Below are 17,981 nucleotides of genomic sequence, written 5' to 3' on the forward strand. Positions count from 1 at the left end.
CAACATGTGGCATAGAAGTTGTCTCTTCATCAGACTCACCGGTAATTCTCTAAAATAGCAGAATCAACAACGAGAGTAAATGTTTAAAATGCACATAGTATCACAAAAGAAATAGTCCAAAGCAAAAAGACTCAGGAAATCATTCGCATTGTGGTGGCCACGGAGCTGTGCCGACATTAGCAAGCTCATCCTGCGTTGCAGAAGTCTAGACTGCGGGGCTTCAAGTTGGATCCATGTGCACTAACCAGAGGATTGAAAAGAAAATGCAAAAAAGAGTCTGAATAAAACAAACTCCGAATCAGTGAAACCAAGCTCCAGGTTAGAACCCAGTTTGGAGGAGTGAGTTTCTGACTCCGATATAGTGCAATATAACTGGTGATGGGCTGCGTGGGTCATGCAGACTAGTTGCTAGATCTCGCGTTTCAACCAGGCTCAAGCTTCTTCGAGGCAGTGAGGAACAGCTCACGCGCAAAACTTGCAGACCAAAACTTGAAGGCGAAGCTCAAAAGCCTGGATCTCGAGAACACGGAGCCACTCTGGAGACTGCGTGGTTTACCTCCACATCATAATGGCATGTGGTGGTTGTCATTGCTTTCTGTGGTGATAGATCCGGTGAGCGTGTGCAGACAGACCCTACGTGTAGGCGGACCTGATGTGAGACTAGCCCGATGTGTAACAGCTGCGTTTTTCTGTCTTGGTGTTTGTGGAGGTGCTTGACTCGAGGAATTGCGAAGAGGTAGGAGAAGAATAATTTCATTCGGGACCGAGTCTTGGGTGTTGCAATCATGTGGGTGCTCTCGGTGACTGTGTGCGGGTATGTGTTTGTATGTGTGTGTGAGAGTGAGTGAATGAGAGAGAGAACATGATTCCCAGCTGGAGATCAATCAGACGGTTGACTCTAGACATTCTCTATTCAAGATCCTCCAGTTCAGATAGCAAAAAACGCCTTGAAAACACCGAGCCACTACACTTTTCCTTCTTTAAACGGCGTTCATCGTGGTGCGAAAAGAGTCGACATCTTACCCAAATCGGTCATGGCGATGTGCTTCTTCATGATCTTGTGACAATGTCGGGTAGTAGTTACGTCTGGTGTACAAAACTGGGATCCGATCATTCGTTCGTGTCTTTCGCAATTTAACTATTCACAAACGCTGACTAAATTTGCAGCGGGGAGTTTAGAACCCTTTGTATTCTGTAAGGGCGATTTCTGACACCTAGAGAGCGCCGTTTCGAAATTTTTAGTTGGCTTGCCAGGACGCCCCTGAATGACGCATGTGTGCATCGATTTTTGGTCTCTTATCTGGCTTTCATTTGTAGTTCTGTCGCGCTTTCTATGCAGATTAATTACCTGTGCCACATCTGAATACATGGCGAGACCATCGGCATTCAATTTCTAGCTCCAAAAATAACCCAAGAATAAATTCTTCTGTGAACTGCACATCATCTCTTGTGTGTGTGAACACTTAGAATTAGCTCAACTGCAAAGATACCCAAGAACGGGTCACCATGGTTTCAATTTTCTCAAGAGCATATGCTCAGTTTTGGGTGAGAGAGTTGGATCGAAGTCAAAGGTTGTTGAAAAGTTCCACATTGATGGTACTTCTATCAAATTCGTTGCCACCATCTCGTGAAATATATAATTGATTGAAATCATGGATTTAGAATCCTCTTTTTCAAAGTTGAAGCAGTTTTTTTTGCGTTGTTGGGGTCCCAGAGGTTTCCGATTCAACTTGACAAACTCCTGTCAGCCAGATCAGCAAAATTCACATGTAAATAATAAAGAATGTTTCAGCAAGGAGCCAATATCTCAAAGGATGGTCAACTCCTAAATGATGGTCGGAGAAAAAAATAAAATAAAATAATCTCTGGATTACACTCTGTCAATGCATATCTCCGCCTCAGTACATATTTCAAAAACGAAAATTCATGGAGCAGATTGCTTGACCTGGGACACCTAATCGCTGTATGTGCATTTTCATAGAAATGAGAGCTTTTTGTGCAATGTGTAAATACCAAGTCTACTCAAAAGTAGGATAGACTGGCGAGCCTTGAAAGTCTGTCCTTACAATCACATGCCCATAGTTTGTGCAACATATGAAATATATACATCTATATATATATATATATATATGTGAAAGAATTCTTCTGCGTTGCCATCCCTGTGTTGGCAGCCACATTCCCAAAGACTGTAGACAAGCATAGTTTTCAATTCCAAGATCTCGAGATTCCAATATTAGATCATGAAAGTAGTTACCATCTCCTGAGACAAGGAAAAGTCCGAGTGAAAAGTGATAAAATTTAACTTGATCGAGAATAGTAATAGTTTATTGCAGCTCTCGACAAGAGTTCTAATTTTTGTCTACTGTATGTGATGGGACTCACCAGATGACTCGCTTGGTGGGAAGTGTGTCGCGAGATTTCTGTGCCATACTTAGCCGAGGTGGTTATGTAGCAAGCCTCACTGCAGATCACCGAGATCGACCAACGGATTGGCCTCTGTGATGAGATAGAAACACTTGATCAGGGCGAATGAAATCAAGTGGGGTTTTTCGAAGCTCATCGTAGGTTTGTGTCATAGAGGTGAAAGCCAGGGGAGAGATCTGGGGTGGCTCCGTGCTTTGCGTTCCGGAGATGAGACGAGCTTCCACGTTGAAGGAAGCTCAGCAGCATTTTTACGGATCTAGAGATGCTCGTGTTCACAAAGTAGTTGTTTCATTTTGTAGCTGATCAATCGATGATGTTTCCCTTCTGCATTGTAGCTTCTGATCCCTAGATCGCTGGGGCTTTTGAGCACCTTCGCGCAGTTGAGCCGTTGATCCAGGCGAGCTCCGTCGTAGTGAATTTTGCTTGTGTTCTGCAGCCTTGATGGAAATTAGGAATCGGCAGATTTCTTGGTGAGAGAGGATTGCAATTTGTCTTCCGGTGGAGTTTAAGGAAGACTTAGTAGCGCTGCAGTTCTCAGGTCAATTTGGAGAGATAGATCTGCCCAGTCCGATGAAGCTATTTTCTGTTCAATTTGTTTCGAATCTGGCGAACGGAGCTACGTACTGTTGCGTCCATCCCTTAACACTCTTCTGATTGAAATTCCCATTTTGAAATTAATGCAGATAAGGTGGCGAGAGGGTCGTCGTTCAGGAATGTGCCCAGGTTTGCAACGTGGAAGGCCGACTAAGGTTCAAGTGTGACAAGAAGACCGCAACAATATGGAGCAGTGAATTGAGCAGACCTGTGATGGACACTCTACAGGTGATTGTCATACGAGGTGACCGAGTAGCAGAATTATCATTCTCTCCACCAGAAATATCATTGTCCAGTCGATCGTCTCCCGATTTTTTGATGATAGCCGAAGCTCGCGCACAATAAAGATGAGCTGGTGCATTTCATCTTAGGTAGGTCTTGCAAGCAGCACGCAGAGCGCTTTCTAGGGTGGAAATTAGGGTATGAAGCCCTGGAGAGGACCTTCTGATTGATTGCTTAGAAAAGGAATCCCTTGCACCATGGACAGGCTTGTATGCTTAGATGTGGACGAAGTAAGGATCCCCTTTGCGCTCGGAAAACGAGTCACATTCAAGGTCCAAATCAAGAGCCTGGTCGCTATCACCCCCGTTGCTTTCAAAGTCCAGACAACAGGTCCGAAGAAGTTTGGCGTGAAGCCGCACATGGGCATCCTCAAACCTCTCGGCCACACAACCTTCGACATCGTAATGCACCCCCAGTATGAAGTGCCCGAAGATTTCCCCGTCTCTCGTGACAAGTTCATGGTCACCACCATGATGATCCCCCCGGAAGAGCTCCCCCAGATATCCCTGGCGACTCTTAGCGACTGGTTCTCTACAAAACGATACAAGGTCTTCGTCAACGTTAAGATCCGCGTCATTTACGTCGGCGGGGAGATTCTGCGCCTCTCGGCAGCCAAAGGCTCTCGGGAATCAATCCAAGACGTTCTCTCGCGAGGCACGAATGTGAATTCCAAGGACGAGCAAGGCCGCACGGCGCTCAGCATCGCAGCATTAAGGGGAGACCCTCATATCGTGCAAGAATTGCTTGAAGCTGGCGCTGCGGTGGACGGTCCCAGCGGCGCGGGGTTGACGCCACTACAAGAGGCGGCATTTGCAGGCCACTCCGCGATCGTAACTCTGTTGTTGAGAGCCAAAGCAGATAAAGAAATTCCATCTCATCCCCGAGGATGGACAGCTCTTCATCTCGCAGCTTCTCGCGGCCGAGTTGGGGTGCTACGGATTCTTCTCAAAGCGGGGGCTAACGAGAATGCTCCCGACATGGACTTCCGTACCCCACTGCACGCCGCGGTAACGGAAGGACACACAAGAGCTGCGCTAATTCTGCTCCAGCATGGAGCCGACCTGGATGTGCAGAGCATTGATGGCCGGACGCCATTGCACTGCGCTGCGCTCCAGGGGCATCTCTCTGTGATTGAGCTTCTAATTGACTGGGGCGCGCAGAAAGAGATTAAGGACTGCGAGGGGAAGACGCCGTTTGAGCTTGCAGTGGAGAGTGGTCATACATACGTGCTGGATCCCCTCCTTTTAGGCCAATTCCTTCACAAGGCTGCGAGAGAAGGCAACATTCAAGCCGTCCAGCGGTGTTTGCTGCAAGGCGCTTTGGTGAACAGCTGCGATCAGCACGGGTTCACTGCTCTCCACAGAGCGGCTTTCAAAGGTCATGCGGATGTGCTGGTAGTGCTCCTTGACCATGGAGCAGAAGTTAACGCAAGCGATCGGGAGGGATACACTGCCCTGCATTGCGCGGCAATTTCTGGCCACATTGACGCTGTCGACGTGCTACTTCAGCATGGCGCCGATGTGAACTCTAGGTGTTTAAAGGGCTCTACGCCTTTGCATGTCTCCTCGGCTATGAATTTCGTAGATGTGGTGTGCTTGTTGCTGGACTACAGCGCGGATCGCACCATTCGAGCACTGGATGGGCGTACCCCTTTCGACATTGCGGTTGAATCCCGAAACCAGGATCTGCTGCCTGTGCTGAATCTGGACCAGGAAGACGACGACGGAGCCTCGGAGCTTTGCCCTCCGCTTGCGACTATCTCCCTCAAGGGTAAGGAAATCCTCATCTAGTGGAGCGCTTCGGATGGGGCGTTTCATGTGGTGCAGAGAGTTTGTAAATTAGGTTTTGTAGCAAAGATTTGTGATGGTTCCTCTGGCAGCGCTGTAGCGGCACCAGTGTATCTCTGTTGAGAATGTGGGAGGAGCGTAGGGTGTAGTCACGTAAAGGGTGTTGAAGATAACTGATTTGTGTAGGCACATCGGATTGAGTACATAGAAACAAACTTCACTAGCGTGGAGCTTGTCCTGAAGATTCTGCACAATTGTGGCTGTTTGAAATTTACTCGCCATGTCCTTGAACAACAGGATTGATACTCTTAAGTAGGATCATTTCGACACAAAAATTCCGGTTCTAGTGAATTTCGACAACTCAAGTTCTTGAATACTGCAGAACAGTTGCTCCAAAGCATACAATCCAAGCAATGACGATAATGATGTGTTTTCAAAATGCCCAGAATGTGCATGTGCACAATGTTCTCAACATTTCAAAGCTTTAGTTGCTTCATATTCTTGCCGAGTTGCCGAGTTCAAGCTTGGTGTATCGACTTCCCTCTATGAACGGCATCGTAGCTATCGACGAAGTTAGGATACTCGATGGCGATCTTCGCCTTGACACACTTGTGGTACGAGAAGTCCGTTTCAGTGCCGTCGGTGCGGACAATCCAGAAACAGCGAACTTTATTAAAAGTGGAGTGCCGGTTTATCTTTGATACACCATGAGCATGACAAACGTTAGTTGCCTTCCACTGCAGACTACTCTGATCACGTATTGCTTCATTTTTCATGTCTTGGTTGGAAAACACGCATGGCGAGGTACTTACCTTGATGTAATCAATGCCGCAACCTATTTTCTCTTCGCTCTTCGGGTGATGCTGAAGAAGTCTGCGCATGGTCTTCTCGTCCTCCTCGCTCACGCGCGCATTGTCCTCATACCTTCTGCAAGCTCATTTTCCACTTCAAAGTTGCATTCTGCGATAGAAAATATCGAAACAATAACAGTAGCCGATAGCCCAGCAGATAACAAGCATAGAAGCAGGCAGAAGTAACTTCAGCCGATGAGGAGGCAGCTCACAGGTTGAAAAGAATGTTACGAATCCCCTGGACAATACCGTCCACTTCTGCGTTTTCGGGAGCTGGGCGAGGCCGCTTAGCAGGCCTCGGAGGTGGTTCGTCCATCACATCAAGCACCTCATCCCGCAGCTGGTCATTAGTCTCCTTCCGTTCAGCAGTTTCCAAAAACTTAACCATCTCAGAGTCGGATTTCGGCGGCGAGTTCGGCATGTCAATTTCGTGAGGTTTTTCTGGCTGTTGCCCACCTGAAACAGCCACGGCTTCGTCTACCAGTTCTACAGACGCGATAGCCAGGACAGCTTGACCTCCTGCAGGCCCCGTAATCATCCCAGCTTCAGAACCCACGTGCAAATCCTCAGAAGAGCTACCCAAGGGAGCAGATTCTGAAAGACCTTCCATCTTGCGCAAGGAAAAGCGAACAGCATCAATGCGCAGGAGATGAATCAGCAGCTTCTACACCTAGAGCAAAGGATGGAGGGGCCGAGAAGAACAAGAGCAGCAGCCAATTCACAAACCACATGACATGACATTTTAGAAAAAACGATTTCAATTGTGGAGATGATGACGAATGGACATTGCTCGATTGATTTGACTCAACTTCCGAGTAATCATTTCCTATACAACTATTACCTTCCAAGTAATCGTCGATATCGAAGCCTTGTAGATAGTTACATTATGATTTAGGGAATGTAAAATTAACCCCGGCAGTTGTTAAATCACCCACCTGAGAAAACCATCGTTGTACCCCCGTCCTCTGTCCCAAGGGATTGCCCCGTCTCCCGTTCCCAGCTCCTGTCCCCTATCCACAAATAGGAATGGGGGACGGGGATGGGGTCGGGACCTGGGACGAGGGCTAGGAACGGGAATGGGGGAGGAGGGGGGTCAAAATTGAGGAAGGAGAATGGAGGATGAGGTACAATGATGGTTTTGGTGGGTAGGTAGATTTAACCACTACTAGGGTTAATTTAATATTTCCCTTTTAAATAGAATAAAACCCCAACATCATAATTATAATTTATTTTTTTGTAATAAATGAAGTTAAAAAAGAATTTTTAAAATTTTTAATTAATTAAATAAAATAAATTCATTATTATTTAGTCAAAAGTTCTAATCATGGTGTTGTTTATGTAACATAGAGATTAAATTCTCATTGATCTATTAAAAAACCACAAGTTTTAAATGTGTTTTAAAGTTGAATAAAAATAATACCAATAACAATAATAATACTAAATAACATCTTTTGCTATACAACAAGGGATATTCAATAATTTAGTAATATATAGAAGAGATTATTGTCAATACATTTTTAGATGATATTTTCAATATTAATTTATTTTTTCTTGAATAAATATTACTTTGACTAATTGATTAATTATGTATGCATCAACTGTCAAGGACAAAGACTCGATGAGGAAAAATATACACCAAAAGGCTATCTCGATATAATAAGTCAAAATATAAACAAGTAGGTATATTAAAAGGAAACTGGAATGGCTATTGCCACAAGACAAGAAACTAAAGACTCTTGAACCTGGACTAGAAGCAAGAAAGGAGTTGACAAGAATGAAGAAGCCTTCACTCTTGTCTCTATATATACTATCTAACTAGGGACTACGTGGCGACGTTCTATAGGACCTCCAATATGTGTTGACTTTGTAGGACACATGCCTTGACTTACAAGGCAAGTTTTTCTACGTGTGGGCCACATAGTTAGCTTGATCTTCAAGCTAACAACATGTGTGGCACATGGCCAACTTGTTGACCACGTTTCTAATCCAAAAAGTCAATTAAAGACACCTATGAAGTCAAAGTAGCATCTAGGAAGTTTCTAGGAAGCTTCTATATTAAATATTATACAATTAACTTACTTTTATCTACTTTTACTTACTTCTACCTATTTCTATATGTAATTATTAGCTTACATGATTATGGCCGTGACATTACCCCCCCCTTCTAGAGACGAGTTCCACGAGGAGCGGTCATCATATGTTGAGGAAATCTATGATGCGACGAATTGTATTCGCCACATACTCTGATCTCTGTTCTCTTCGAAGATGATTGATAGGGCCTCTCAACCATCGGTAGTGTCCCATACCAGGGCGGGAAGACCACCCAGTTATTTGATCATTATTGAGGCCTTCATAACTTCCTTCGAATAGAATATTCGGAACACCATCAGGAGTTGTTCCTACCTCTAGCAAAATCACCAAATGTCAAGGACAAGAACTCGATGAAAGCTAAAGAGTAAGTGAGACTTTTCTCAAAAAGAAATAGGACAAAATAGAAATATGTATATTAAGAAAGAAACTGGAATGGCTATTGCCAAAATACAAGAAAACTAGAGACCCTTGAAACTAGACTAGAAGCAAGAAAGGAGTTGACAAGAGTGAAGAGGGCTTCACTCTTGCCTCTATATATACTATCTAACTAGAAGCCACGTGGCGATGTTCTATAAGACCTCCAATATATGTTGACTTTCTAGGCCACATGCCTTTGCTTGCAAGGCAAGTTTTCTATGGATGGACCACGTAGTTAGCTTGTTCTTTAAGCTTCCAACATGTGTGGCACATGGCTAACTTGTTGACCAAGTTTCTAACCTAAAAGTCAACTATAGACTCCTATAAAGTCAAAGCAGCGTCTATGAAGCTTCTAAGAAGCTTCTCTAGAAGATATTACATAATTAACTTACTTTTATTTACTTTTACATACTTTTATCTATTCATATAGGTAATTATATGTATGTCCGTGACATTACCCCCCCTTCTAGGGACGAGTTCCACGAGGAGCGGTGATTATATATTGAGAAAATCTAATATGCGACGAATTGTATTTGCTACATACTCTGATCTTTGTTCTCTTCGAAGATAGTTGATGGGTCCTCTTAGCCATCGATAGTGTCCCATTCCAGGGCGAGAAGACCACCCTGTTATTTGATCACTGTTGAGGCCTTCATAACTTCCTTCAAATAATACATTTGAAACACCATCAGGAGTCGTTCCTATTTCCAATAATATCACCAAACATCGAGAATCTCTTCCAAGGTCGTGATACCAAACGCGTTGTATCTCACCATCTATTCGAGGAAGAACATGTCGTTCTTGAGGGTCTTCATCTCGGTTGTGTCGTCTTGAAGGTTGTGACAATCGCAATGTCTCATCCGGTAAGTCAGCAAACGAAGGTTCTTGAGTTGAATCCGCTGGTTGTTGGCTCTCCATCTAATTAGCGTCACAAAATGCAAAGAAGTTACAAATAAGGATAGGAAATTGAATGTTATCTTGCCTCAATCTTGTCTCTTTTATAAGAGAGGTTTTCATCTTGGTTTTGATGGATGTCGTTGATGAAAAACTTTGACTTTAGCTGATGCATTTGCTAGATTCCTGGATGGCTCCCATGTGCGCTCACTAATATCATATCCGCACCAATGAACAAGATATTCCAGCTTATTTCGGCGCCGCCTTGGGTCTAATATCTCTTCCACCTCAAATTCTTCATTATTATCTACTTCTATAGGAGGCGGTGGCATTTGTCTTCTTCCTTGTATATCCACTGTCTTATATGGTTCAAGAAGAGACACGTGGAATACAGGATGGATCTTCATTGACTCCGGTAGATGTAACCGATATGCAACTGGGTTGATCTGTTCAGAAACAGAAAAGGGGCCAAGCCTACGATAGTCCAATTTGTCACAAGGTCGAGTGGTCTTGATATTGCGACGAAGTAGCCATACCTTATCACCCACGTTGAGTTGTGGTTGCTCCGTACGATATACATCTGCATTTATCTTTTGTCGTTCTTGAGCTTTCTTCAACTGCGCCTTCATTATTGCATGTAACTCTGACAACCGATTTGCCATATCTTCTGCTGCAGGATTATCAACTTTTAAAAAATCAAAAGTATCAAGTCGTGGATGATAGCCATAATTGGCAAAGAAAGGTGTTTGTTGCGTGGAGGAATGTACCGTATTATTATAAGCAAACTCTGCCAATGGCAGAAGGTTTGTCCAATCATCTTGTTGGTAGTTGATGGTACACCTTAAATACTGTTCCAAGACTTGGTTTACGCGCTCTGTTTGTCCATCAGTTTGAGGATGGAAAGCCGAAGATAGTTTTCTGTCCACTTTTAAAATCTTGAAAAGAGTCCTCCAGAATCTCGACACAAATTGAGTTCCCCTATCCGATATGATATCTTTAGGTAATCCATGATAGCGATAGATATTATCAATGAAAAGCTTAGTTGTTTCTTCACCTGTGATAGATTTTGTACATGGCACAAAATGTGCCATCTTGGTGAAACGATCTACTATCACAAATATAGAATCATAAGATCTTGAGCTTGGAAGATCTGTGATGAAATCCATAGAAACAGAAGACCATGGTTGTTCTGGTATAGGTAATGGCTGAAGAAGTCCGTAAGGTCGATGTCGAGGAATTTTTGATCTTGAACAAATATCACATGATTGTACAAAGTCTTTGACTGACTTCCACATTTGTGGCCACCAAAAATCTCTTGATATGAGTTCCAAAGTCTTATTATATCCAAAGTGCCCTGCTGCTGGAAAGTCATGACGTGCTTGAAGAACACGCAAACGTGCTTTTCCTTCTGGAACATATAGGCGTCCTTCAAAATATAATAGATTATTCTTGAACTCGAACTTAGAAGAATCATGAGACTTGGAAGAATTATTCTCGATATCATGAACAAGAGGGTCTGAGGACATACTGGACTGGATTTGCTTGAGAAAAGTTGAATCAACAGTCAATGTTGATTTCACTGCTCGGAGATGAAATTGCTCCGGTTTCAAGAGGACCGTTCTTTGTTGCTCAAAAGCTGCATCTCCTTCTTTTGGTGCAAAATAAGAACGTCTAGACAGGGCATCGGACAAACCTTGTTGTTTTCCTGGCCGATAAGTGATAATGAAGTCGAATCTTGACAAAGACATACTCCAACGAGCTTGACGACGATTCAACACGCGTGCTGACATGAAATACTCGAGGTTCTTGTGATCTGTATATACAGTGACTGGACTAGAAGCACCTTTTAGATAATGACGCCATTCTTGAGAGGAATCCACGATTGCAAGAAGTTCTTTATCATGGATCTCATAATTGATCTCGGCTGCTGAGAATTTTCTTGAATGAAAAGCTATCGGATGAAGTTTGTCATCTATTCCCATTTGTGATAAAACTGCACCCAATGCAAAATCCGATGCGTCTGTTTCCATAAAAAATGCCTTGGAAAAGTCAACACGATATAAGACTGGTACAGAGACAAACGATGTCTTCAAGGCTTCAAATGTTGCTTCTGCTTCTTGATTCCATTGGAATTTATCTTTACTAGTCAAGCGTGTAAGTGGAGCTGCAACTCGTGAGAAATCTTTGATGAAGATCCGATAGTAATTGGCAAATCCCAAGAAACATTGAACATCTCTTACTGTCCTTGGAATCTTCCAATCCACGATTGTTTGGACTTTCTTAGAATCCATCATAAGACCATCATTTGAAATGATGTATCCTAAAAAGTCAACTTGAGTAGTGTGAAATACACACTTTTCTATCTTGGCGTACAATCCTGCATCTCTGAGTTTTTGTAATACTTGACGAACATGTATTTCATGTTCTTCAACATTCTTAGAATAAATCAGGATATCGTCTAGGTAGCAGACGACAAAATTGTCTAAGAATTCACGAAATACATCATTCATGAGATGTTGAAAAGCAGCTGGTGCATTCGTGAGTCCAAAAGGCATGACATTATATTCAAAATGCCCGTACCTGGTTCGAAACGCAGTCTTCCATTCATCTCCTTCTTTGATCCGTACTAGATTATATGCTCCTCTTAGATCTATTTTTGTATAGATCTTAGCTTGATTTAACTGGTCAAGGAGTCCTGATATCAAAGGTAATGGATACCTGTTCTTGATTGTGATCTTGTTGAGTCCTCGATAGTCAACACACATTCGTAAAGATCCATCTTTTTTCTTTACGAATAGAATTGGAGCTCCTACTGGAGATTTTGAATGGCGTATGAAATTCTTCGCTAAATTCTCGTCAATATATGTCTTGAGTTCAGCCAACTCATCTTGCGATAAACTGTAAATTGGTCCAAATGGTGGCTGAGTTCCTTCCTTGAGATCGATTGAACAATCGTATGGGCGATGCTCAGGAAGAATATCTGCATTGTTTTTCTCAAAAACGTCTTGATAATCCTGATATTGACTTGGAATGCCACTTGAAGTCTTTACGCTTTCAGAAATAGGTGCAGCATAAATAGCAAAAGTTTATCCTTCTTTTGCTGCGTGTATAAATGCTTTTGCACCTATAAGTGCGAGTTTTACTATATTAGATTCATGGTTTTTTTACTTGATTAATAGAACTGTTACTAATGCTCTGAGGAAAATCAAGTTTACGAGAAATCCAATCTATTCGAGGATTATACTTTTCTAACCATGATAAGCCTAAAATTACTGGATTAGAGGGAGATCTAATTATATTAAAAATTACGCAACTACTATGACCATTTATTACTACATCTACAGGAAGTGTTTTGTGAGTTACATCTCCAGAAGACAACGGACGACCATCTATGACTTCTACGTGTACAGGTTTAGCTTTTTGTATTAATGATATTCTATGACATCTAGCAAATTCTTCATCTAAAAAACAAGATGAGGCTCCTGAATCTACCAAGGCAGAGGCTTTGTAATTATTAGGTCCTAAACGCACATCTATTATAAAACAAGGAGATGGTTCTGAGGAGAGGATAGGACCTTCATTAGAAGTTGTACAAGATTCCAGCCGCACGGTCCCTATTGTAGCTGGACGTATTCGTTTTCCGACATACTGTCTTCTTTGACAGCCGTACTCCTCATTTTGTAGTTACGTCGCTTCTTTGGACAATGTTGAGCAGTGTGCTTAGGTTCTCCACAATATAAGCACAATCCTTTTTGTCGACGACGAGACTTTTCTTGCTCAGTAAGAGGTTTGAAACGTACCGCATCAATTTGCATATCCTCTACTTCTGAAGGTATGTGTTGAGGAGACGTCGGTGTTGCCATTGAATTGTAGTAACATTGAGGCCCACTTGTGCAACTCTCGGATCGAAATTCAAAAAGTCGATTGTCGCACTTCACAGCAAAGTCAATTGCTTGACTCAATGTTTGAGGATCAGGTAAATTAAGCATCAATTTCTTTACCTCATATTGTAATCCGTAGAGAAATTGACTCACAAGTGCGGCATCATCCCACTTGATATCAGTTGCAAGTTGTCGAAATTGCGAAGCATATAATGTTACTGATCGATTACCTTGTCGCAAAATACGGATCTTGTTGGTTGCAACACGAATTGCATCATGTTCTCCAAACATGGATCGAAACTCCGCCAAAAAAGCCTCCAGATTATCCAATATTGGATCTCGTCGTTCAAGAAAAGATGAAAACCATGACAATGCTGAACTTGAAAGAAGTGTACCAATGAATCTAACTTGTGACCCTAGAGTTGGATAGCTCTGGGGTTGAAGTTCAATCACTAGTTGGACCTGATTGATGAATCCTCGAAACTTGAATCTGGTACCATCAAACTTCTCGGGCAAGGCAACTCTCGGTTCTCTAACACTCGAAGGGTGTTCCATTCTGGGAGAAGGGACATGGTTTGGTGCAGATGTTGAAGCAGCCCCAATCATCTCTATATCTTCACTTCCTACCATTCTTGTTGCTCCTTGTGGTGGTAAATTGAGTTGATGCATCGCAAGCATTAACTCCCTCAATGGTTCTTGCATCTGTGCCATTGCACTCTTCATTTCAACAAGCTCTGCCATAGTAGCACTTAGAAAAGAGAAGATGTCTAATAACGCTCAAAACAAATAGAAGAGAGGAATTGATAACAAAGAAAATACTAAGAACAATATCAGTTTAAAAGAGGGTAATCCGCAACTTCTAATGCGCTTATGTCTTATCAAGAAAAAGGGGTAATCCACTCTTAATCAAGAAAAGACAAAGCTCTGATATTGTAAGTGTACTCTTGTCAATCTGTCAAGGATAAGAACTCGATGAAAGCTAAAGAGTAAGTGAGACTTTTCTCAAAAAGAAATAGGACAAAATAGAAATATGTATATTAAGAAAGAAACTGGAATGGCTATTGCCAAAATACAAGAAAACTAGAGACCCTTGAAACTAGACTAGAAGCAAGAAAGGAGTTGACAAGAGTGAAGAGGGCTTCACTCTTGCCTCTATATATACTATCTAACTAGAAGCCACGTGGCGATGTTCTATAAGACCTCCAATATATGTTGACTTTCTAGGCCACATGCCTTTGCTTGCAAGGCAAGTTTTCTATGGATGGACCACGTAGTTAGCTTGTTCTTTAAGCTTCCAACATGTGTGGCACATGGCTAACTTGTTGACCAAGTTTCTAACCTAAAAGTCAACTATAGACTCCTATAAAGTCAAAGCAGCGTCTATGAAGCTTCTAAGAAGCTTCTCTAGAAGATATTACATAATTAACCTACTTTTATCTACTTTTACATACTTTTATCTATTCATATAGGTAATTATATGTATGTCCGTGACACCAAACATTGGGAGTCCCTTCCCAAATCGTGATACCAAACGCGTTGTATCTCACCATCTGTTCGAGGAAGAACATGTCGTTCTTGAAGATCTTCATCTCGATTGCGTCGTCTTGAAGGTTGTGACAATCGTAATGTCTCGTCCGGCAGGTCAGCAAACGAAGGTTCTTGAGTTGAATCCGCTGGTTGTTGGCTCTCCATCTAATTAGCGTCACAAATGCAAAGAAGTTACAAACAAGGATAGGAAATTGAATGTTATCTTGCCTCAATCTTGTCTCTTTTATAAGAGAGATTCTCATCTTGGTTTTGATGGATGTCGTTGATGAAAAACTTTGACTTTAGTTGATGCATTTGCTAGATTCCTGGATGGCTCCCATGTGCGTTCACTAATATCATATCCGTGCTAATGAACAAGTTATTCCAGCTTATTTCGGTGCCGCCTTGAGTCTAATATCTCTTCCACCTCAAATTCTTCATTATTATCTACTTCTATAGGAGGCGGTGGCATTTGTCTTCTTCCTTGTATATCCACTGTCTTATATGGTTCAAGAAGAGATACGTGGAATACAGGATGGATCTTCATTGACTCTGGTAAATGTAACCGATATGCAACTGGGTTGATCTGTTCAGAAACAGAAAAGGGGCCAAGCCTACGATAGTCCAACTTGTCACAAGGTCGAGTAGTCTTGATATTGCGACGAAGTAGCCATACCTTATCACCGACGTTGATCTGTGGTTGCTCCTTACGATATAGATCTGCATTTATCTTTTGTCGTTCTTGAGCTTCCTTCAATTGTGTCTTCATTATTGCATGTAACTCTGACAACCGATTTGCCATATCTTCTGCTGCAGGATTATCAACTTTTGAAAAATCAAAAGTATCAAGTCGTGGATGATAGCCATAATTGGCAAAGAAAGGTGTTTGTTGCGTGGAAGAATGTACCGTATTATTATAAGCAAACTCTGCCAATGGCAGAAGGGTTGTCCAATCATCTTGTTGGTAGTTGATAGTACACCTTAAATATTGCTCCAAGACTTGATTTACGCGCTCTGTTTGTCTATCAGTTTGAGGATGAAAAGCCGAAGATAGTTTTATGTCCACTTTTAAAATCTTGAAAAGGGTCCTCCAAAATCTTGACACAAATTGAGTTCCCCTATCCGATATGATATCTTTAGGTAATCCATGATAGCGATAGATATTATCAATGAAAAGCTTAGCTATTTCTTCACCTGTGATAGATTTTGTACATGGCACAAAATGTGCCATCTTGGTGAAACGATCTACTATCACAAATATAGAATCATAAGATCTTGAGCTTGGAAGATCTGTGATGAAATCCATAGAAACAGAAGACCATGGTTGTTCTGGTATAGGTAATGGCTGAAGAAGTCCGTAAGGTCGATGTCGAGGAATTTTTGATCTTGAACAAATATCACATGATTGTACAAAGTCTTTGACTGACTTCCACATTTGTGGCCACCAAAAATCTCTTGATATGAGTTCCAAAGTCTTATTATATCCAAAGTGCCCTGCTGCTGGAAAGTCATGACGTGCTTGAAGAACACGTAAACGTGCTTCTCCTTCTGGAACATATAGGCGTCCTTCAAAATATAATAGATTATTCTTGAACTCAAACTTAGAAGGATCATGAGACTTGGAAGAATTATTCTCGATATCATAAACAAGAGGGTCTGAGGACATACTGGATTGGATTTGCTTGAGAAAAGTTGAATCAACAGTCAATGTTGATTTCATTGCTCGGAGATGAAATTGCTCCGGTTTCAAGAGGACCGTTCTTTGTTGCTCAAAAGCTGCATCTCCTTCTTTTGGTGCAAAATAAGAACGTCTAGATAGGGCATCGGATAAACCTTGTTGTTTTCCTGGCCGATAAGTGATAATGAACTCGAATCTTGACAAAGACATACTCTAACGAGCTTAACGACGATTCAACACGCGTGCTGACATGAAATACTCGAGGTTCTTGTGATCTGTATACACAGTGACTGGACTAGAAGCGCCTTCTAGATAATGACGCCATTCTTGAAAGGAATCCACGATCGCAAGAAGTTCTTTATCGTGGATCTCATAATTGATCTCGGCTGCTGAGAATTTTCTTGAATGAAAAGCTATCGGATGGAGTTTGTCATTTGTTCCCATTTGTGATAAAACTGCACCCAAGGCAAAATCTGATGCATCTGTTTCCATAAAAAATGCCTTGGAAAAGTCAACACGATATAAGACTGGTACAGAGACAAACGATGTCTTCAAGGCTTCAAATGCTGCTTCCGCTTCTTGATTCCATTGAAATTTATCTTTACTAGTCAAGCGTGTAAGTGGAGCTGCAACTCGTGAGAAATCTTTGATGAAGATCCGATAGTAATTGGCAAATCCCAAGAAACATTGAACATCTCTTACTGTCCTTGGAATCTTCCAATCCACGATTGTTTGGACTTTCTTAGAATCCATCATAAGACCATCATTTGAAATGATGTATCCTAAAAAGTCAACTTGAGTAGTGTGAAATACACACTTTTCTATCTTGGCGTACAATCCTGCATCTCTGAGTTTTTGTAATACTTGACGAACATGTATTTCATGTTCTTCGACGTTCTTGGAATAGATCAGGATATCGTCTAGATAGCAGACGACAAAATTGTCTAAGAATTCACGAAATACATCATTCATGAGATGTTGAAAAGCAGCTGGTGCATTCGTGAGTCCAAAGGGCATGACATTATATTCGAAATGTCCATACCTGGTTCGAAACGCAGTCTTCCATTCATCTCCTTCTTTGATCCGTACTAGATTATATGCTCCTCTTAGATCTATTTTTGTATAGATCTTAGCTTGATTCAACTGGTCAAGGAGTCCTGATATCAAAGGTAATGGATACCTGTTCTTGATTGTGATCTTGTTGAGTCCTCGATAATCAACACACATTCGTAAAGATCCATCTTTTTTCTTTACGAATAGAATTGGAGCTCCTACTGGAGATTTTGAATGGCGTATGAAATTCTTCGCTAAATTCTCGTCAATATATGTCTTGAGTTCAGCCATCTCATCTTGCGATAAACTGTAAATTGGTCCAAATGGTGGCTGAGTTCCTTCCTTGAGGTCGATTGAACAATCATATGGACGATGCTCAGGAAGAATATCTGCATTCTTTTTCTCAAAAACGTCTTGATACTCCTGATATTGACTTGGAATGCCACTTGAAGTCTTTACGTTTTCAGAAATAGGTGCAGCATAAATAGCAAAAGTTGATCCT

General features: G+C 41.9%; 2 protein-coding genes across 5 annotated transcripts; one reads left to right on the forward strand and one right to left on the reverse strand.

Annotated features, from left to right (window-relative positions):
* The first annotated feature begins 2,359 nt into the window (after nt 1-2,359).
* Nucleotides 2,360-5,341, forward strand: LOC112287827 (uncharacterized). 3 transcript variants are annotated; one of them, XM_024531323.3, is made up of 2 exons: nt 2,360-2,962; nt 3,108-5,341. In XM_024531323.3, the coding sequence occupies exon 2, from the start codon at nt 3,498-3,500 to the stop codon at nt 5,088-5,090; it is 1,593 nt and encodes a 530-aa protein (XP_024387091.1). In that variant the 5' UTR covers nt 2,360-2,962; nt 3,108-3,497; the 3' UTR covers nt 5,091-5,341. The 3 variants fall into 3 exon arrangements, with proteins under 3 accessions (XP_024387091.1, XP_090110040.1, XP_090110041.1); XM_090253914.1 differs by having other exon boundaries at nt 2,360-2,894; XM_090253915.1 differs by having other exon boundaries at nt 2,360-2,821.
* Nucleotides 5,332-6,676, reverse strand: LOC112287830 (uncharacterized). Of its 2 annotated transcripts, none has more exons than XM_024531328.3 (3): nt 6,151-6,676; nt 5,900-6,014; nt 5,332-5,695 (listed from the first exon to the last, which is right to left on the reverse strand). In XM_024531328.3, exons 1-3 carry the CDS (start codon nt 6,546-6,548, stop codon nt 5,606-5,608), a joined length of 603 nt encoding a protein of 200 aa, XP_024387096.1. In that variant the 5' UTR covers nt 6,549-6,676; the 3' UTR covers nt 5,332-5,605. The 2 variants fall into 2 exon arrangements, with proteins under 2 accessions (XP_024387096.1, XP_024387095.1); XM_024531327.3 differs by having other exon boundaries at nt 5,332-5,782; nt 6,151-6,672.
* Between the last annotated feature and the right edge of the window lie 11,305 nt (nt 6,677-17,981).

Source organism: Physcomitrium patens, chromosome 10, assembly GCF_059467195.1.
Source record: "Physcomitrium patens ecotype Gransden chromosome 10, ASM5946719v1, whole genome shotgun sequence".
Taxonomy (NCBI): Eukaryota; Viridiplantae; Streptophyta; class Bryopsida; order Funariales; family Funariaceae; genus Physcomitrium; species Physcomitrium patens.